The sequence below is a fragment of the Protopterus annectens genome, chromosome 6.part0 (genome assembly GCF_019279795.1).
Source record: "Protopterus annectens isolate FY-2018-M chromosome 6.part0, PAN1.0, whole genome shotgun sequence".
Classification (NCBI taxonomy): Eukaryota; Metazoa; Chordata; order Ceratodontiformes; family Protopteridae; genus Protopterus; species Protopterus annectens.
Genome location: NC_056737.1, coordinates 1,584,761,445 through 1,584,784,210, shown reverse-complemented (window position 1 = coordinate 1,584,784,210; position 22,766 = coordinate 1,584,761,445). Strand labels below are relative to the sequence as shown.

Here is a 22,766-nt window from a genome sequence, read left to right as displayed (position 1 = left end):
CCATCTGGTGAGTTGGTTCACTTCCTCTCTGTATGCCGCCTCGTCATTATTCCTGATGAGGCTGATCCTGGTGGTATTGTCAGCAAACTTGATGATGTGATTTGTCTGATGTTTTGCTGAGCAGTCATGAGCCAGTATTGTGAAAAGAAGTGGACTTAGTACACAACTTTATGGGACCCCAATTTTCAAGGTGATACATTGTGAGTGGTTCTTCCCAACTCGAATGGTTTGAGGCCTGTTAGTCCGAGGGTCAATGATCCAGTTGCAGATTGTATTTTCTATGCCTAGTTGACTTAGTTTAGACAACAGCTGCTGTGGTATTACAGCGCTGAAGGCTGAGATGAAATCTATGAACAGAATAAGTACATAACAATTTTTGTCTTCAAGATGGTTTAATGTGTGGTGTAGTGCCAGGGATATAACATCCGCAGTGGAACGATTTAGTCTGTAAGAAAACTGTAAAGGATCTAATGATGTAGGCAGACATGATGATATATGCTCTAAATAAACATAAGCATAAATATGTTAGAAAAGATGCATGAACTATTACAGGAAATAATTTGACAAATTATTGACAAGGCTAAGACATAATAAAATGAAATCATGGATTGATAAACATGTTTATGTGTGTGGGGGGGTGACATTTGGAATAAGATTAAAGGAATAAGAAAAACTGACTGTATAGTCAAGATTAGGAACATCTTGTATGAGTTTTAACATGAGAAGTATAGGACTGACAAATAATGAGGTAATATAAATGAGTAATATCCTTTTGGCCATTGATATGTACTGTATATATTTATGTATGTATGTTGCTATCAGTGCTACAAGAATGTAGTTTGGTGATCAACTTACTGTTTTCAGTCAGATTCATAAGACTCATAATGGAAGAACTAAGAACTATATAGATGTTGAAGATAAATATATGTAAAGAAAGTCTATGTTAAACACTACAGAAGAAACTAGACCATTTCTACTCTGTGCCAAATACTATAGTTGCTGGTGACTTCCTATATAGTCTTCAGAAAGAACATGTTTCAACTTTTCACACTTTATTACATCCTAAAGGTATCTTTGCACCATGGCTAGTAAAACTAGATACATCTTCAAGATATAAAACAGATAAATGGTCAATGTCCAGTGAGCAAAGAATGTGTTTATTATTTTGTGGGCCTTATTAATAAACAAGAGTACCAGGAAGCTTAGACATTCAGATGGGGTACATATTTTGAAAACCAGTTTCTATTCACCAGCTATGAATGAAATGTTTTGCTTTTAAGTCCAACAGATCCTTTGTATTGTGTACTGATAAGTTAAAAGCAGTAAAGTACTACAAAACAATATATTTTAGTTGCTCCTTCTCATCATATTTTAAATTATTTTTGCAGGCCCAACTGTTCAGCGTCAAATACAAAATGGACCCTCTCCAGATGACATGGAAATTCAGAGAAGGTAAGAATTCTGTTAGTTTCAAATTAAACGTATTGATATAGATTTTAGGTTTAATCCTTCTAGGAAGGAGTTGCTAAAAGGTATTCTTATACAATAATTAAGTGAAGGTCTCTTTCCATAATGTCATATTTTTTGTAAATAAAAATTAATAACAATTATGGTTCTCACTGATCCAGTTGGCATTTTTAGAGCTCTGCTCACTATAATGATTGAAGTTCTGAGCTATGAATCATTGTTGAAAATAATTACTGTCATACCCAATAAAAACAGAGTAAGATTGAATGTTATCATGTGATCTCTTTGTGTAGTAATACTCCTAGAATTGCTGTACTAATCACTTAACAATGAAACAGTTCTCATGCTGGCTTTGCAAGGGAAATGTAGTGTAAAGTAATTGTTACTGGAAAGCACAGAATGCAGAAAAAAAGTTATTCCACAACTATTTCAAAGAATAAAGATTTCAATGTCTATGCTATGTTCTTTGACACACACTTGCAGTTTTAACATTGCTGTGCGGATTTATATATGTTACATCTTCACAGTTTCATTCCCAGGTAAACCACACAGATTACTCATAGTTGTGTTAACTGCATACAGCTTTCCAGCGAGATCTTTCAAAGATGCCCTGGCTGTAATGGCTAGACAGAGTCTACTTAGATAGCTGGACAAAGTCAGTTCAATGATACTAGCTTCACTCATTTTACAAGGCCCCAAGGTCAGGATGGTTTACATAACTCTTTGATGGGATAAGGTTGGCTGCATTAGAGCCATTTAGCAATAACCCACGCCTGGGTGTGGCTAATGCTGTATTCACCCACGGTTGGTGTGGTTTGGTCAGGAGGGAGAAGCTCAAGTGGCCAAACAAAGACAACCGTGGGTAAATCCAGCATTACCCACACCCAGGCGTGGGTTATTACTATTATACAATGACATTACTTAAGAAAAAAAATACTTACTTTTCTTAAATAATGGCATTGTATAATGCCTCCGTGCTGCCCTTCTGCAACTGTTTGGTATTCTGCGGCAGTTGTGATGTAGTGCGGATGTGTGCGCTTACGCAGTACATCAGAGCTGTGGGTGGAAGCAACGGAGAAAGCAAGATCTCCGTTGCTTTTTACAAAGTGTCTCGCTATGTTAAAGGAGTTTAACATAGCGAGACAGCTTTTAAAAAAGCAACAGAGAAAGGAAGATCTCTGTTACTTTTTTAAAGCTGTCTCGCTATATTAAACTCCTTTAACATAACGAGACAGTTTCTAAAAAGCTACGGAGATCTTGCATTCTCCGTTGCTGTAAAAAAAAAAAAAAACATAATAATTGAAAAAGTCTGGGCGACCGGACCTTTTTCCATTAGTATAAGTCTGATTTACAGCGTGCACGTTTTGGAATATTAAAGGGGGGGGTTGTTGTATAATTAGCTTCTCTTCACGTTTGTCTTCTCCCTCTGTGGCCTTAAAGTGCACGCTTTGGTAAGACTTTGGAGAGATATTTCTCTCTGCTACTTTTTTTTCTTCATGCTCCTTTCTAGTACTGTCCTCCAAGTCATTTCTTCTTTTCTTTGTCCCTTGCTACAACTAGCCTATATATCTGTATCTATGTACATAGACAGACAGATTCTATAAATATCTCTTCCTTAATGGATCCTTCCCTCAGCATTACCTTCTCTCCCTATTAATGTAGTTTCCTTCTCTAAATAACTTCCTCCATCTAATGCCCGGTGGTCATTCTGTAATCTTGTTTTCGATGTCCTGGGGTTACCATTTATACATCCCCATGTATAATGATAATGTAATACAACTTCATACAGAAAACTGCAATTCTAACCTTATTGTTTTTATAGCAGAAAGTCCAACCCTAAAAAGTACTTCTTAATGACTGCTTCAGTCTCTGCAAAATTAATAAATCTTCCTAAATGCTATTAATGCTTTACTATAAGGTTACAAGTATCGACCATTCTGTTATATTTTGTTTTTTTGCATTCTTGTCATTTGTCTCTTCTTTCAGAATTGTATTCTGAACCACATTATTATCCCCAGTTTATTGCATCAGTAACTATGAATATGAATATGTTACTTGATTGCTTGCATACTTGTAATATTGGACCTTTTCTCCCTGGGCCTCTGCTAAAAAGGTGTTTCCTTAAAACTTATCCAGAATTTCCCAGTCAACAAATGTTAATAAATCACTTGTAAATAAGAATACACATCTATATCTATATATATATATATATATATATATATATGTGTGTGTGTGTGTGTATTAGTGGCTGTATTATGTAAGAGTCAATGCTCAAAAGATAGAGTGTAATTTGTTCTTGTTTTGCTGGCTGTCATGCTGCTCTGCATCTGAGACTGTGGTTAAATGGTGTCTGGGAATATTCCCTTTCCCTACTGTTGTGCGATCTCGAAGTTGTTATATATAATTAACAGGGGATATGGCTCCACCTGCTCCCCATAAATCCCATTTATATATTGCAACGTCCAAACACAAACACAATCAATCACATTATTTAATTGTAGGATTGTAAAAAAATCTTTGAGTTAGTATATTTAGAAATGGTTGTGTGTTGTGTGGGGGGGTAGGACTAAACTTTTATGCACAATGGATCGAATGTGTCTAATTGTGATTAATCAATATAAACTCATATTAATTAACTATATAGTCAGATAGACAAGTATAGATAGATATAGTAATAACTGAACCGAGTGTGTGTGTGTGTGTGTGTGTGTGTGTGTGTGTGTGTGTGTGTGTGTGTGTGTGTGTGTGTGTGTGTGTGCGTGTGTGCGTGTGTGCGTGTGTGTGTGTGTACCCATCTATTTATATATATATATATATAGAGAGAGAGAGAGAGATAGACAGACAGACAGACACACACACACACACACACACACACACATATGCACGTGCATACATGACTAGGTGCATTGCTGCAGAACCCTGCCACTTTGAGAAACGGTCCTTTTTGCTGATGTTATTTTCATACAAATTTGTTTCTCTGATAGTTCATATAACTGCTTTACTATACACAGACTATGTGCAGATCATAATCACAGGGGAAATGTAACTTTTTTATCCCTCTCAAAAGAACTACTATTAAAGCTATGACTTGCTGTAATTAACAAAGATGTGCTGTTTGTTGCATTGAAAATATAACTACCAGTGAGTGCAAATACTGGTAGCCAGCCATTCTAGCAAGACAAGATTTAAATAATACCAAAATGAAAAACAAAACCCACACAAACTATTATTTCTCTGGTAGTTCCCAGTATGCATATACATGATTTAAATTAGTTCCAAAAAAACCTGTCAAACATAAATACCAATTTTAATTTCAAACATATTTATTTATTTGCTTGTTTACTTATTTATTTATTGCCAACTGTTAACTGAGCTCCTTCACTTGTCTACAGGCACTTTTCAGGTATATCTAGTACCAAAAGGTATACAAAATGTTATACTTTTCTAATGTTGCAATAGCATGTAGATAATAACATATTATAAAACTGATAAATGTAGACATTTTTTAAGTAGGAATTAAGCTTAGTGTCAAATGGGTCATATACAGCTGAGATGAAACACTTCTAAAAAAACAAGACATATATTATTATGACATTTACACAACATTACAATTTTGCTTAAATTAGTACTGATCATACATTGTAGTACCACAGTGTGGTAAAAGGAATAGGAAGGCATGCAGAAATAGAAGCAAAGAGGTAAAAGATCATTTGCAGTATTTATTCAGGTACTGCAAAATAATCACATATGCTAGCTTATTGAAGATGAGCTTTTAATAGCTTGTTGAAGGCTGAACATATGGATACTAGCAAAATAATCACATATGCTATATTATTGAAGATGAGCTTTTAATAGCTTGTTGAAGGATGAACATATAGATACTAGTAATTTCCTATATAAAGGCACACTTAAGTATTCTTAACAAAAGTACACAGTAAAGGAAGTGCAGCTATTCGAAAACACGCATCTAAATGCAGATATAAACAGAAATCACCTGAACAAGCATACAGTAATATTATTGCTAGACACAGAATAATGTAGGTTTTTGATAGTGGAAAATATAACTTTTCCATTTATGAAAAATAGTCAGTTATGAAAAGCAGTGTACAGCTGAAATAATAACTTTTGGCAAATATGTATTCCACACTGTTATCAGAGTCAGATGCTGGAAAACAATGTATGTGCTGCTGTGTATTCAAGCCAGTCAGGGTGACACTTCGGCTCACTGTACTGATGTCATCACTAATCGCCAGAAAATGTGATGTCATCTACATCACTCAGGCCACCACCCAGCAAGTATCCACCTTCTGTAGTGAGCTATCATATTCAACCAGCAGGCACTTCCTTAATGTTTCTCTACAGGACGAGAGGTAAACTCTTGCTGTCTGGCACTCCACAATGAAGCCCTGTATTGCACAGTCTCTGAAGTAAGTAAATCTGAGCAGCAAAATTGTAGCCCCAGTGCGTAGAAGCATCTTTGTGAATCATTTGTCATGCAACATACTGCTGCATTGTGGTAATCGTGGATGGCTGTAGAGCTGCACCATGGTACTAAGGCATTGTTAAAGAGCTACACCACAACACTGTGGCTGAACACATGCTATATGCATGAGTATATTAGTCACATGTCTTGTGGTCATCATGACATACTTGATTAGCACAGATGTTTAGATGGCTTATTGCACAGTGGTAGCCATTCACAGACAGTCATGCTAACTGTCCTCATTAACATACCCCTGTTATAATAATCCCTTGTTAGAGCAACATAAAGTACCAGCCCTATTTTGTGCTGTACCACTTAGAAAAGTTCAGCTGTAAAAAAGTGAAATCATACTTAAATGTTATATTGGTAAAGTACCTCAGCAAGAACAACAAACCCAGTTAAATGTCAGTGACAGTGAAGCAGACAACATGCTGTGAAATCATTTCAGAACCGATAGATATGGCATGGCATTGTACATTTTTCTTTTGCTGTTTGACAGGGATAAACTGTGAGCATCTGAAACTTTGGAAAGGACATGCTACAAATGGTATGGTGTAATAGGGTATTATGCTGAGGCATACAGTATGTAAATGAAGGGGGGGGGTTCATAACACAAACTGCAGCTGATAACCAGGCATGTAAAAGGGAAAGCTGTGTACATGGCTACAGTACGTTCTGTGGGGGACTATGACTCATCACTATTAGTGCATGCTATGCCCCATCAAGTTGAATGCACCTTGTCCGATAACTCGATACATTTCCTGTCATGGGCCATACTAATCTCCTGCACCAAGACATTGCAATGAACATCATAAATGGTCATGTCATGGAAACTTGACCCCATTAATGTAGGATGTGACCCCTGCCTCCATACAGCCTTCCATAATACATGACTCTATTCCATCTCATAATGTTGCACTCACCTGTAACTGTGCACCCCTGTATATATGTGATGATGACTATGCCCTGACCCCAACCTAATTAGTGTAGGTACGGTGATATTTGAAGTACAGTATGGCTATTCTGTGCACTTCCCCACATAGTCTGAGTGTGATAATGCATGCATTGTTTTATTCTGTGTTGCCTGTGTCCTGGTTCAGTCTGTGGATCAGATACCACCTCTTTACCAGTCCTGCAATGTACTGCACCCATCTCTGTCTCAGCTGTAGTGTTGTTGTTGCGTGTTCCTCCCCTAATTTTCTAGTCTACATTTCTGCTGCTGATATGACTTGTGTGGCAGGCCCTGCCAATATTCTCTGTTGTTGTCCATCTATTTGTACAATGTGTGGTGGTGCGAGTGAGGCTGCTGACATCACCTTTTCTGGCAATTAGTGCTGACCTCAGTGACAGTGAGCTGAAGCAGTGTCACCATGACTGGCTTGTAGCACAGCATACTTTGTTTTCCAGCATCTGTCTCTGATAACAATCTGGAGTATATATTTGACAAAAGTTATGATTGCAGCAACCTACCGTTTTCATAATTCTGACTATTTTTCATAAATGGAATAGTTATATTTTCCACTGTGTAACATGGCACACACAATAAAAGTCTTACTGCAAATGCCTGTGCTGTACTGCAGTGTGAGTCTTGACATATCTAGACAATGGAAGCAGCTCCAACAGAAGGCTAAGCAGACACTCTACTTCATTTTACATTTCTGCATGGGAGTAATTATAGGGCATTGCCTGCATGGTCTAGGGGTCACATTTCTGCATGGGATTAATTATAGGGCATTGCCTGCATGGTCTAGGGGTCACATTTCTGCATGGGATTAATTATAGAGCATTGCCCGTATGGCCTAGGGGTCACATTTCTGCATGGGATTAATTATAGGGCATTGCCTGTATGGCCTAAGGGTCACAATTCTGCATGGGATTAATTATAGGGCATTGTCTGCATGGTGTAGGGGCCACATTTCTGCATGGGATTAATTGTAGGGCATTGCCTGCATGGTGTAGAGGCCACATTTCTGCATAGGATTAATTATAGGGCATTACCTGCATGGTCTAGGGGCACATTTCTGCATGAGATTAATTATAGGGCATTGCCTGCATGGTCTAGGGGTTACATTTCTGCATGGGATTAATTATAGGGCATTGCCTGCATGATCTAGGGGTCACATTTCTGCATGAGATTATTTATAGGGCATTGCCTGCATGGTCTAGGGGTCACATTTCTGCATGGGATTAATTATAGGGCATTGCCTCCATGGTCTAGGGGTCACATTTCTGCATGGGATTAATTATAGGGCATTGCCTGCATGGTCTAGGGGTCACATTTCTGCATGGGATTAATTAATGGGCATTGCCTGCATGGTCTAGGGGTCACATTTCTGCATGGGATTAATTATAGGTCATTGCCTGCATGGTCTAGGGGTTCCAGATGGAGGTCATCAGCCAAGGTCATCAGGCTTATCCAGCAGCATCTGCAACACAGAACAAACAACATATTATATGTGGCCTGCTCCCTGTTTTCATGGTACCTGTGTATATAGACTTGTCTATCCAGCAGGTACATAGTCTACTAATCAGTAAGAAGCACCTTACCAAGAAGCTTTGGTATAAATCTGACACATGTTAAATATTTTATTTATGGGAACTCCCCAGGTGGCCCACAGAAACTTTATAAACGATGTCCTGGGCATTATGCACCATCTGGAAGTTCACTGAGTGAAACTCATTCCTGCTTATGTCAAAAGAAAAAAGCACTCAGATAGCTGCTGCTCACCCACAAACTTATTTAGTAACACAGCACAGCACACCCAGTAAAAAATAACGCTGAACACAGTTCTCAGTATGTTTTCATCCCAGACTTCATCAGAATGGTTACAAACACAACTCCCTCCCATTTTATACAAAAACCACTTCACCAGTAAAGCAATTAGGACAATAAATCAATTCATTAAGCTTTTTAACCTGCTTAACCCAACCAAGAACTTGCTTGTGAATATAGTGCTTAAACTGCTTAAAATTACTATAAAAATGTCCCTACATATTATTTTATTAAAAATTAATAATCCCTATTTATACACAATCATAAACATTTAATAAAGATCTGTATTAAAATATAAATATACATTTGTATATATGTTGAAACATATTAAACTAAAACATAAAGAGAATGCATATAAAAAAATCAATACTTTGCTGCCATCTAGTGACGTAAAAGTTCAATACATTAACAAATATATAACATCAAAAATCAAAGTGTCAAACTGTCTAAAACCATGGAGTGGTCAGAATCTATATGTTAAAAAAATCTGACTTATTAAAACATTAAAAATCTAACTTATTAAAACATTAAAAAAATTTCCTGAGGGATAGGTTAGGTTTAAATACTTATGTACAAAAATGAATGAATGAATAAATACATACATAGATAGGGTACTAGGTCGCCCTATAATTTAGCTGCTCTTAATTTCAATACAGGTGCAAGGGAGACCATCTCATTAAGCCCTGGACATTTATTTGCCTCAAGGACCAACTGCCAGTACACTTCTCAATATTTAATTTGTGTCTCCCATGGTCCCCCAGAATAGCCATCTGGATTTCCTCTAGCACAAAAAATACAAAAGTAGCCTCTTTGCATGTTAAAGTATGTTTATATAGGGCATTCCTATTATTACCCTTTTTAATGTCATAACTGTGCTCATATATTCTTCTTTTTAAGCACCTTCCAGTCTTTCCTACATAAAAACTGTCACATTTTCCACATAGGGCCAAATATACTAGCCCTTTAGAATCACAGAATAATATTTTGCACTAATGCATCTATTTCTACAAGGGATATAAACAGCTGATTTGTTAATAATAAAAGGGCATTGTGGACAAGCACCACATGTATATGTCCCTACTCTTCTAGATCTTTTTTCTATGCCCTTCTTCTCCAAACATTTTTTAATACTTTTACCCTTCCTGATTACAAATTTTAGGGGGTAGTTCAGTTCAATATTCAAATCTGGAAGTTTGCTAAATGTATCCCACTCCTCCTTCAAAATCATAGTAATGGTTCCTGCATCTCCACTAGAATCCATTATAAAAATATTTTCCACCCTAACATTACTATCAATCACCTGTTGGTTGCCCCTTATCCCACTATTCTCGGTTCCTAAAATAGGTACAAACCTATTACTTCTGTTTTCTAGGACTTCAGTAAAAATTTCATTAATAGTTTTCTCAGGGTATCCTTTATCAAGGAACATACTTTTCATCAGTTCACCTTCTTGTATAAAGTCTTCCTCCTCTGATGTCATTCTACTACCCCTGACATATTGACCTTTCACACCTCTGATGTCATTCTACTACCCCTGACATATTGACCTTTCACACCTCCGATGTCATTCTGCTACCCCTGACATATTGACCTTTCACACCTCTGATGTCATCCTACTACCCCTGACATATTGACCTTTCACACCTCTGATGTCATCCTACTACCCCTGACATATTGACCTTTCACAATGCTCCTTTTTTGTGTAAATGGATGGGAGCTCTGAAAATGTAGAAAGGAATTGCAGTAGGTAGCTTTTCTGTGTATTTTTGAAGTGAACCTATTACTATCATAGTCCATCCCTATATTCACATCGAGGTAATCGATAGAACCCTGTCCTATTTTATAGGTGAACCTTAAAAATTCTGTACTGTTAGTAACGTAGTTCAAGAATTCATAAATTTTTCCTCACTATCTATCCAGAAGAGGCATATATCATCCAAAAATCGTTGATAAAGGACCCAACAGTCCTTGTACACAGAATTAAAAATGAATTTCTTCTCCCACTGCAATGAGAAACATTGTGGACAATGGCTCTAATGTCATTTGCTAACTCATGCTGCTGAACTACTGTTGCTGCTAATCCTAATATCATAACTGACATGTGCAGATCAAATGTCACTGTACAAAACTTGATATGTGTATAGTGCAGTGTGCCTGTTTTATAAATTACTGAAACTGTCCATTTTGAGTGTTGTCATTTGCATATTCCACATGGCTCAGTGGCATGGGTTTTCTCATTTCTATGCCATTGTATGCTCATAAGCAGGTGCTGCTTGCCTTGTTATTTTATCCTTTGCTTGCCAATGCTGACTGTATCCCAAAATTGATAACACCCTTCATATTGCTGCCACTCACACTAATTTGCACTGTGCAAAGTTTCAACTCTCTATGACTCAAGGCCATGGTAATTGCCTCACCATAAAGACTGAACACAACAATGTCACTAATCCTTGGGTTCTCCCTATCCAATCTAATCCCCAATAGTCATAACAAAATACTGGGAATACTTCTATGTCTATCCCATATTTTAAGAGACACAGAAAACTAAGAGCAAGAAAAATCCTATATCAATTAAAGCTATGCAATAAACTGAATCACCTTCTCTGTCTAGAAACATATCTTATTGCAGCCCAAAATATTCTACTTATGAAGCTGTAGTGCGGCCGGCCTACCATTACTGCCCATTCCTCCCCTAAAACACAGATAATAAAAGTTGTTGTTTTGCTCAGCTAACTGATGCTCACACCCATCACTGTGAGCTTTTAAAAATTATACTTTTGACTGCCAGTGACCAGCAGAGCTTCAGCACTCAACTACTCACCTATCTAAAGCCATTAAACTGCAATATCACTCATCCTTATCCTCTAGACATATAAGTAAAATGCCCCACTACTCCTTAAGAAACAGCAGTGATAATAATATTAATCCAAAAAGATCTCAGTTGGGCATACCGATAGGTGAGACAGTTTGTGCTCACCTTCCAAATGCTCTACACAAATCATCTGTCATTGGAAACATTTTTGTTTAAGCTAAACTATCATCTTTTCAATAAAAAAAAAAATAGCAAATTTTTCAGGGATACAGGCTAAAATCAACATTATTCCACCTGCCAGGCATATTCCTACCACTTATATTTTAATCTATCTAGGCAGGTTAATCACAATTAATTTATTATAGCAAGTTACTGATATTAATTTATATTGATGCTACCAAAACTACTGTAGAAAATCCAATACAATAATTGACTGTTACATATCACAAAACGTATTACAGAAATCAAACTTTCTCTCAGCCTAACAAATCCTGCTTATAATTGTATTGTAAATAACCTCTTTCAGTTTCCATTTGTAAGAAATCTACTAAAGTCTGTATGTTACAAATGATTGCTTTTTGCTTTTGTTGTAAAAGTTTGTGTACATTTCAACATTGCTCCTGACAGATTATAAAACAATACTCTAATCCAGGTTAAAGTCTGTAGTTACATTCTCAGTGTCATGTTGGAAACTGCTTTTTTACTTGTCTATATTGTTTTCAGTCTTCCTGTTTGTAAACACTACTGCAAATATTTTATCAAATGTATAGCATATGTATTATTATTATTATTATTATTATTATTATTATTATTATTATTATTATTATTATTGTTATTATTAAACACTTGTTCTTTAGCACTCAGGTCATTGGATGAAAATGGTCTTTTGACCATTTCACCTAACTGTTTACGAAATAGTAAATAAATATATTATAAAATTTGTTGAGCCTCTTGAGATCTAGTCATCCTTGTAATCATTGCACGATGATCATGGAGGTCCCCCAATGCTTAATAAGCAATGACAACCCCCTGAGTACTTACTTCCCTTCACATCATAGCAGTTACTCACTCTTCTTCTTCTTCTTCTTCTTTCGGCTTTTCCCGGTTAGGGGTCGCCACAGCGGATCACCTCCCGCTCATGACTGGCAGTGGAGTTTTACAGTGTTGAGTTGCCAGCCCTGCACCCAACCTTCCACAGAAGGCACACACATGCACACACTCACACCTAGAGCCAATTTAGTGTGTCCAATCCACCTACTGCATGTCTTTGGGATGTGGGAGGAAACTGGCGTGCCTAGAGGAAACCCACGCGACCACAGGGAGGACATGCAGACTCCGCACAGAAGGCACGCCAGCTGAGGATCGAACCGGAGAACCTCTTGCTGTGAGGCGGCAATGCTAACCGCTGCACCACCGTGGCCACATCTAATCATATTTATTTATTCATTAATTCAGTCATTCATTCATTCATTTATAACTAGGTGGACTGATCAGTAAAGGGGTCATTCATGACCTTTTACAAATAATGTTGTTAAGTTTTAAAAAAGGAATCACAATACAATGCAACTAGTGAGAAAAAACATAAATTGGTATGTAATATTTAGTCATTATGACTGCCTTAAAAAAGTAACAGTTAATAATAATAATCAAAGCATGTATAGAAGAGTGTTGTTAAGTTTGCCCATACTGATATCTGTAGGATTCGAATATGAAGATATTTGTTTTGGCAATGAATATAAAAAAAAGATGTTGGTAGCATTTGGAGATATATATGTAAGAGAATTCTGTTATCAGGACTACAAGATTAAGGCTGCCTGGGACAAGCACACCAATAATTAATAATAATGCAGTCGTGTGTTATAATAGGTATAATTCACTATGCTGAAGAAGTAGATTTTTAACAATTGTTTGAATGTAAAGACACTCACAGAGAAATAAATGCAAATAAACCACAATATAGTAAAACACAGGCAGTGATAGTACTGCATTTATTAAGGAAGAATAATCAAAATGTGGGGTCTATATTATATATTCGAACTTTCAAAACTTCGAATCCCATATGTTCAACAACATATGATCGGGGTTTAAAAATTCGAATATATAATAAAACAAAAAAAAACTTACCTTAATGGTGCAGGCAGGGGGCAAGCCCCCCTACACCCCCCACGTGGAGGGCTGCACCCTGCACACCCCCCTTCTTAAATATACCAACTCCAAGATTGCACTTCAGTGCAGAAAAGGGAAATTCTCCCATTCTGCACCGAACTGCGCCATTACGATTAACCTTCGAACTCTTGGAATGTCGATCATATGGTGTCGACCATATGACATTCGACATTTCAAGCATTCCGAGTTCTAATAGGAACCCAAAATGTGTATGTGGTTGATACAAAAAAATGGACAGCAAACATTTTTGTCTTGTAAATTTCAAAAAACAGACTTCATTAAATTATGCTGGACTTAATAAATGATAAGTTTTCTAAGCTCATTTTATGACATGATCAGACTACCAGTTTTAAGTGATTTAAAACTTCATCAAACCATGTGGTTGTTCACTTCCTAATTTTCAGTCTTAAGTGGTTTAAAACTTCATAATGATAGCATTTGATTCAGTGTTAACTATTTCAAAACAAAGTGTGCATGCCTCCATGCCAACTAGATAAAGGTAAATATAATAAAATAAAAATAAAATTGTAAAGGTCTACTTTTGATAATGCATTTAAAATTAATGCATTAAGTTATCCTTCTTCCACATAAGCATCTAATACGAACTGCCAATGGCACTTCATGTATTCAAGGGCATTGTTTAGACCCCCCCCCCCTCTAATGGACATGGTATATTGGCCATATACATAAACTACTCTTTAATCCAATAGCAAACACCTTCCATTATACTGAAATGGGTTAGGACTTATAATAGTTTGGAATGTGCCACAAAACTAAAGGCATTTGCAAGGTCCACCAGTATTTGACCTGTTGATTTGCCATTCCTCATACTGGAGTATATATTATATGAGAAAGTGAGAAGGGCTGTGCTGACTCTTTGGATCTTTTTACGAGGTCCATGCTGGTTTGTCTTAGTAATCATTTTACTCGAGGTATATATCAGATTTGAGGGCAGAGACATTTGACGTACTTCTGAAAGTTGTACAGGAAACATTTGCCTTTTTTGATAGGGTAACAATTATGATAGATTTTCAAAGTTTGGAAGATTATCCTGTGAGTAGAGAGGCATTCATTATTTGGAGTAAGACATCAGTTATAAATGTACTGCATATTTGTATATATCTGGACAGGAACTATCTGCACCACAGTAATAATGAGATTTCAAGGATTTCAAACATGTATTTTTGATTTGTAAATGTTGTAAATGGATGGGTAATTAATGGGAGTGGACGTAGGTACTGGAGTTGTGAGGTATTGGGCAGTTTTGATTTGGTTAGTTGGATGTTTGTACATTATGGGTAAATGCAACATTTGTAAAGTTTAATTTTTATGCACTTTAATCAGCAGTAGTTACAACACATTAAAAATCCATTTGACAATAAATACTTACTCAACCAAATGGCCATTATACAGACATGTATATTTGTATGCTACTTAACTATCAAAGTAAATCATTTTCACCTTTTGCCTCATCTTTAGTATTACAGAGTGTAAATTACTGCCAAATTTGAAGCAGAGTCTCTATTTCATGTGTATTTTGATACTAATCATTCATAGCATCACAGCAAAAATCTTTGTCATTAAATATTTCCTTAAATAATCATACTATACAAATATTACAATCACAAGTATCAGATCTGTAATATATAATCCCTGAGCAAATACTTGCAAAATAATAAACGCAATCATTAGCATTTACTCAGCTATTCAAAAATTACTTGGTAAACTAAAATCAACAACCCTAGCTGCTGATAACCTTCCCACTGAATATCTAAAAATTGCTGCAGATGCAATAGCCTTCCATCTCCATTCTGATTAAGCAGTGAATAGCTGAAAACTATGCCCCTCCATCAAGAAAAAATGAATTCAAAATAGCCCTTCACAAAGGGGGTGCACAAACGGAACTAACAAACTATAGACTCATGGCAATCTTATCACCTCTCTCAAACATTCTTGACAACTGTATCTGTTGACATCATGTAACTAAGCACAATATTCTCTCCAAGTTCCAGCATGGGTTTTATGTTTTTTTCGACATTTCTGTTCAGGTTTTTTCATATTGTATATTTTATATTTTGTAAGGATGCATGATATTTATGTCTGCTTCTTCATATTTTATGCCTTTAATAACCTTTAATAATTTTTAACTGTTTCCTTGTTTGTGGATATTGCTTATATACCTGGTCAGTTGAGGGCGCCCACTGCTATAAAACAATGTTTTAAGACAATATTTTTACTTGATTCTATGGCAGCAAGTCTAGGCAAAGTTTTTTAACTTAGTCTTTTAGTTGAGTATAAAAAATATAAATATCTGGATCTACTTCAGAATTTCGACAGTCCGGAATGCCGACTTTCATATGGCAGACACCATATGATCGACAGTCCAGAATGCTGACATCCTGAAATAGAACCACCACCCACCTGGAAACAAGCAAGCCCCACTGCACCCCCCCACACCCCCTGCTACTTACTTATTCTCACTCCAAGATCGCACTACAGTGAGGAAAGGGGAATCTGGCAGTCCCGCACTGTAGTAGGATCTCCACTATCAGTTGTCGGCCTTTTAAACATTCGAACATATGGAGTCGGCCATATGAGTTTCGAAAATTTGAAAGTTCGAACAACTGAAGGGGACCCATATATATATATATATATATATATATATATATATATATATATATATATATAGATATATAGATATATAGATATAGATATTAGTTTAAGTACATAAATGTTTTAGATTTTATACGTTAAACTCCTGTAAAGGAATATGATTGGGTTATTGTGCTTTGTTTTGATTTTCTTTCCATTCTTGTTAAAAAACAGAGCTTGGAGTAATCATGTGATGGTTTATGTATCATATGACCCTAATAGAGGGCTTTTTAAAACACAGAGTGTTTTTGAGTAATATTGTCTGAAGAAGTTCAAGTATGTTATTGGGACCAAAGTGCTTACAATAAATGTATTGTGTGTAAACTTGGTTCTACGCTTCTCCCTTGCTTCGTTTTCCCTCATACTATTTCATTAACTCTCAAACTGTCACTTTCTCTCTGCCTTCTCCTCATTCACTAGCTCTTTACTGTCTGTCTTTCCTGTTATATCATCAGTCTACTTTTTCTTTTATTCATAATGTTAAATCAAATTACTGCTATCTGTGTCTGCAGTTACTACCATACAAGAAAACACTTTCAGTTTGATTTCTTTACTTACATACATTGAACAGGTATATACAATGTTTCTCTTTATTTCATTCTCTAGTGATATTTAACGAGTGCATTTACATTTTCCTGTTATCAGTACACATCTACTCTCTTTATTTGTATGCATTTGTATGCAGGAATATATACTGTTCCCGTAAAATGTGCTGTATGTATAAAAATGTTTTTACTTTTATGTTATATATGTAATTTAATTGTCGAGCTTTTCTCCCTGGACTCTGCCGTAAATAGTTTTTTGCCCAGTTGAACTTTCTTGGGTAAAAAGACAAATAAATAACTTATCTCTCTTAATTCTGTTGCACTATACATTTCATTCATTTATTTTGAACTTACGTCTAGTATAAACTGGCCTCAACCATCAGTGTTTTAGGCAATTTAAGTATTCCCGTGTTGTTCCAACCTACTTTTGCAAAGAACTTGGAGAAGTCAGAGGTCTGTATTTCCTATGATTAACTGATTGATTGATTGATTGATTGATTGATTGATTGATTGATTGATTGATTGATTGATTTTCGGATAGTCTGGCTGGGCAAGAAAAGTCCCTTTCAGTGGAGGCCTGCAGAGAAAACCTCTTAACAGTGAGAATAAAAGTACATACAGGAATTTTCTAATTCATAGACTCCTAAAGAAAACATTACAATAAAGAGAGAGACAACATACAATAATGGCCTAATATTAATGCCATACTACATTAAGAATGCAAATAACAGAGAGTAATGGCCTAATATGTAAAATTCTAAGGATGCATGATATTGATATAAGGAACTTTGTAAGGTATTCAATTTATCCACCATTAAAATAGTGTAACTTATGTTAGGAAATGGAGGAAAATGATGGTTATGGGGAGAGATGATAAGAAAACACGTAATTTAGGAAAATTGAGGAAAAGTGAAACATTTGTGGAGAAATGAGCGTATGTGCTTAATTTGGCTATCTCTTCCACCCAAACTAATCTTTTTAGTATTTTCTTTACATGTGCTATTTTTTCACTCAACAAAATATTCTTACTCAAATAATTTATTATATAACTTATTCTATACTTTAGTAAAATCTTGCCCACATGGTCCAAAATATCTTTATTGTACTCTCAGTACATTTTCTTTCCATATATCAGCTATTATTTCATAGGTTCATAGGTAGGTACTAGGCTATCTGCCCGATGGCATTTATAAGCCTAGCCAGAATGTGTTGGCTTTCACCGCCCCCTTAGATTAGTTCCCTGTGCCTCTGTCCAGCAGAGCCACTGAAGTGATCCCCGAGGTAAACTTTCTGTTTCCCATCCACTCATCAAGGTTTCTTCTGAAGAGTGTTAGCGAGGAGCTCTGCCTAATGTAGATTGAGATCTTGTTCCAAAGCATGGGAAGTCTCTGGGACAGGAATCTATCCCTCCAGCACATCCTATTTATTGTTGTAGTAAGGTTTAGATCCCTAGAGCGTGTAGCTCGAGGGGATAAGGTTTTCTTTAGGTGGAGCATGTCCATCAATTCTGGGTTGGACATGGCCTTGTATGGCAAGCAGAGATCACCTCTGAGTAGGCGGTATGCAACCGAGAAAAGTTGGAGTTTCTTCAGTCAAGCTGCATAGGGCATCTGTTTGAGGCCAGTGATCCTCTTGGCGAGGTACTTCTGTGGTCTTCCCAGCCGTTGCAGGTGTCTTGTCAGGTGCATCCCAAATGGGGCATTGTACTCTATGATGGGTCTGATGAGTGATGAGTAGAGGGGCAGAATGATCTCTTTTGATCTGGATGTGAACCCTTTTGTGATTAGATGGGTCACGTAGAAGGATTTTCTAACCACTTTGGCAATGTGATTATCAAAGGTGAGATTACTATCTACTTGGGTCACCAGATCCCTTATTACGTCTTCCATATTTAGGGGACTACCACCTATGAGGTAGTTTGTGGGTACTTTGTTTTTTCCAAAGGGGATGACTATGCACTTTTTGGCATTTAGCTTGAGGCCATGATTTTGACACCAGGTATCCATCTCAGTGAGACCCTTTTGGAGGATGTCTGTGTCAGCCGGAGAGTCAATTATAGCCCCTAGTTTGCAGTCATCTGTGAACTTGGTCAGCCATAGTCCTCCTGTGCTTGCCTGTACCGCTGAGAAGTATATGCCGAACAGGAGGGGTCCTAAAACTGAGCCCTGGGGAATGCCACTTGTAACCAATTTAGAGTCGGACCTAGCTCCCGCAACTCTTACCATGTGGGTTCTGTCCATGAGCCAGTTGGCAACCCATCTTGTGACATAGGGGTTTATGTTCAGGCTCGTGAGCTTGTCTATAATACCAGAATGGGGAATGGTGTCAAAGGCCTTAGCGAGGTCTAGGCAGGCTGTGTGTACCACCTTTCCCTCGTTTATAGCTTTGGTAACTGTCTCAAAGAAGTCCACCAGGTTTAGAAGGCATAATCTGCCCTTATCAAAGCCAAACTGGGTAGGGTCCAGTGTTTGCAGGTTCCCAATGTCTCTGTTAATGAGTCCCATGATGATGCGCTCCATATCCTTGCAGACCAAGCTAGTCAGGCTTATAGGGCGATAGTTCCCGGTGTCTGTTGTGGCTCCACCTTTGTGGAGTGGAATAACTGTTGCTGTGCGCCACTCTATGAGTATGTAGCCTGTGGAAAAGCTGAGTTTGAACAGTGTGTTTAGGTGAGGGGTTAGTTCGTCTTTGAGCTCATGTAGGATGCAGCCTGGGACACCATCTGGTCCCATTGATGCTGTGTTTTTGGCTTTGGAGAGGGTTGTTTTAACCTGAGTGTCTGTGATTTCAGGGACACTACATTCTTCTGGTATGGTTATGGGCCCTTATGGGGGTGAGGGGGGGGTGATGTTTGTGCTGAACTTGTCTGCCAGGATGTTGGCGATATCGGTTGATTCAGTGTATTTTGTGCCATTCTGCACTAACTCCGAGCAGATATGAGCATTGCCACTTAGATTCTTGACATAGCTAAAGAATACCTTGGGGTTATCTTTGGAGTCCTTGGCAATTTTTCTTTCAAAGCTCACCTTGGATGATTTTATGAGGGATCATAGTTTCTTGCTGATACTCATCAGGGATGTCTTCCCTTCTTGGGATTTTACTCTTTTCTGTACTAGTTTCCTCCTTCTATTGTATAGCTTGTTTATGGCAGGAGTCCACCAGACTGGTTTCCTTTTTTTGGAGGAGTGAGTCTTGGTTTTGCTTGGGATGGCACGATCCATGCATTCTTGTAGCTGCCCATAGAATGCATTAGTAAAGGATTTTGCAGCTTGGACAGTGTTATCCTTCAGCATGGGGGCTTTGAAACTTTCCACCTCGGTCTTAAGTAATGTGAAGTTTGATTTTGAAAAGTTTTTCACAGTGGTTTTCTTATCCAGGCATGGGGGCGGAATATGGATATTCAAAGTGATTTGTTTATGGTCAGATCTAACCAGCGAGGGGTTGACCTCTAGTGTGGAGCACCGGTCGCCCATGTTGGTGATGACTAGGTCGAATATGTTGTCACCTCTAATGGGAGTGTTGACCAGTTGAACCAGGGCGTTTGAGTTTATAAATTCTAGGAAAAGTTGGGCAAGGGAGTTAGTACTTGAGTAGTTCTCCCAGTTAATGTTTGGGTAACTGAAATCACCCAATATTAGGGTGTTTGGTAGGACCTTTAGGTTTCCCAGTGTTTCCAGAAACACTGAATGGGGGTCCTGGGACATGGTGGGTGATCTGTAGCAAGCTACAATTTGAATTGCAGTTTTACCCGTTGTTAGTTGCACGTAGATGAGCTCTGAAGCATTGTGCTGTGCCACTAACCTGGAGTTGTGGGTATCCTTGATGAAAATGGATACGCCCCCGCCTTTTGTATTTTGGTTTGGGTTCTGTGGCCGAAATGTATGGTATGAGTTGTAGCATGGTAGTGCTGGGGTGCTCTCTGGAGCCTTAAACCAGGTTTCTGTTACTGCACATATATCGATGTTCTCCATACTGAGGAGTGCCTCGAGTGTGTGCATTTTGTGGTTTAGACTTCTGGCATTGAGTAGCATTACCCTCAGTTTTTTGTTACTTGTGCTATTTATGGTGGTGGGTTTGTCTTTTGAGCCTTGCCTAAAAAAGGCACTATGGAGGTGGCAAGAGCCTTGGTCAGTATTCAAAAGCCTAAGGGTGACAGGTGCAAGCCGTCTCTAGCGAAGCAGCGTGGCTTGTCGAGCATGTCATCCCAGGCAGACAGACACTGGATCCCCTTTGAATGACACCAGAAACTTAGCTAATTGTTGAAATTGAGAATTGTTTCTTTATACTGCGGTGGTGCTGCTGCGGTAGCATTGTCGCCTCATAGCAAGATGTTTTCCCATTCGATTTTCAGCTAGCGCGTCTTCTGTGTGGAGGCATTCGTGAATGGGGCATGCCTTCGTTGAAGGTTGTGCGTCAGGGCTGGTAACCCAGTACATAAAAATCCACTACCAATCATTAGCGGACCAGAGTTCCACTGTGGCGACCCCTAACCGGGAAAAGCCGAAAGACACAAACAAACCGTAGTATCATTCTTGGTGAGGGCAGGATGCTACTCAGGGTCAGGGTCATACCGGCCTGGGCTAAGTGATCAGAGAGCTCTTCCATGTCTCTTTTCATGTAGTCCAGGAGGTATGGCTCAGGTCATTCACACCAACATGGACAATGACAGAGTCATATTTGTACTTGTTCTGGAGTGATCTGAGCGCTTGTGTTATGTGGCGGATCCTGGCACCCGACAGGCAGCTAACAGTAACCTTCTCCTTATTCAGCCTATAGAGTCACCTATTACTATTATGTTGGGTATGTTATTTTGCCTTAAGGACTGTGAATGCATGGCACACTGGTTTTGTAAAGTATGTGTTTCATGGTTTATGTTGGGGAGTGGAGGTTGCTTGGATGTTTGCTTTGGAGGTCTCCGTTGGTTTTGCAGATTTTTATTTAGAGCCTCTGAGTATGCTTTTATGTATTTATGTGTGTTTTTTGCTGGTGCTGTTTTAATGGGTCTATGTAAGACTGGTGGTGTGATGCAAGTATTTCCCTTCTCCTCTTGATTGTCTGATCCAGTCTTGGGTTGAGAGAACTTAGCCTCTAGTTTGGCTGTATAATTGCATCTCTCGCATGTATTAGTGTTTGGTGGTAGGATGGGGAGGCTGTCTGTGTACATGAGGCAGGTGTAACATTGCCTCAAAATGCTCAAATTCACCAGTTGGACTGAAAAGTACACCTGAAAATGCCCTTTGGACATGCCTGGATAGGTACAGTGAACTGTTTTACTGGATGGATGGTAAGGTCAAATAGAGAGCCTTGTCCTTCTGTACAGTACAGGAGGGTCTAGTGCTAGGGTTTATAATTGATTGCTATACATTTTGAGCAAGTGCTGGGCTGAGAAATGAATGGCTTGAGTGCTTAAGCTGAATGTTTGTCTATTTCCAAGGGAAAAATTGAAGACACTTTGAGGAGCCGGGAATAGTTTTACCCTAGCTAACCGGTGCTGCCAGGTGCGCAAACCCGGGCAAATGCGGTATTTATAGCAGGGAAATGAAAGAGATAGAAATTAGCCCAAAATGGCCAATAAACTACTAATTTCTGGGCTGAAGCCACTCCTCCAGGGACAGATAGGCTGTTCACAGCTCCCCTCTCTCATAGGTGAACAGAGAAACTTCCTTCTATCCAAGCAAGGTATGGGCAAACACAGAGATTTGTAACACAGCCCTGAATTCAGCACTAACCTGAAAACTGGACTATACTAGCTTAGAAAATAAAGCAGATACACTAAAAAAAACAGTTTAAAAGCACAGAAAAGGATACTTATTGTTATATATCGCAGATCAGAGTTGTAGTCAATGCCCCTACTAATAAAGTAGGAAG

General features: G+C 38.0%; 1 protein-coding gene across 10 annotated transcripts in view; it reads left to right on the top strand.

Moving 5' to 3' along the window:
* EVL (Enah/Vasp-like) overlaps positions 1–22,766 on the top strand; it is a 1,573,360-nt gene that overhangs the window by 1,216,455 nt on the left and 334,139 nt on the right. For all 10 annotated transcript variants that reach the window (XM_044075040.1, XM_044075035.1, XM_044075032.1 and 7 more), the window contains one exon: positions 1,389–1,452. In XM_044075040.1, the coding sequence (XP_043930975.1) occupies positions 1,389–1,452 (64 nt within the window). The remainder of the gene's footprint in view (positions 1–1,388; positions 1,453–22,766) is intronic.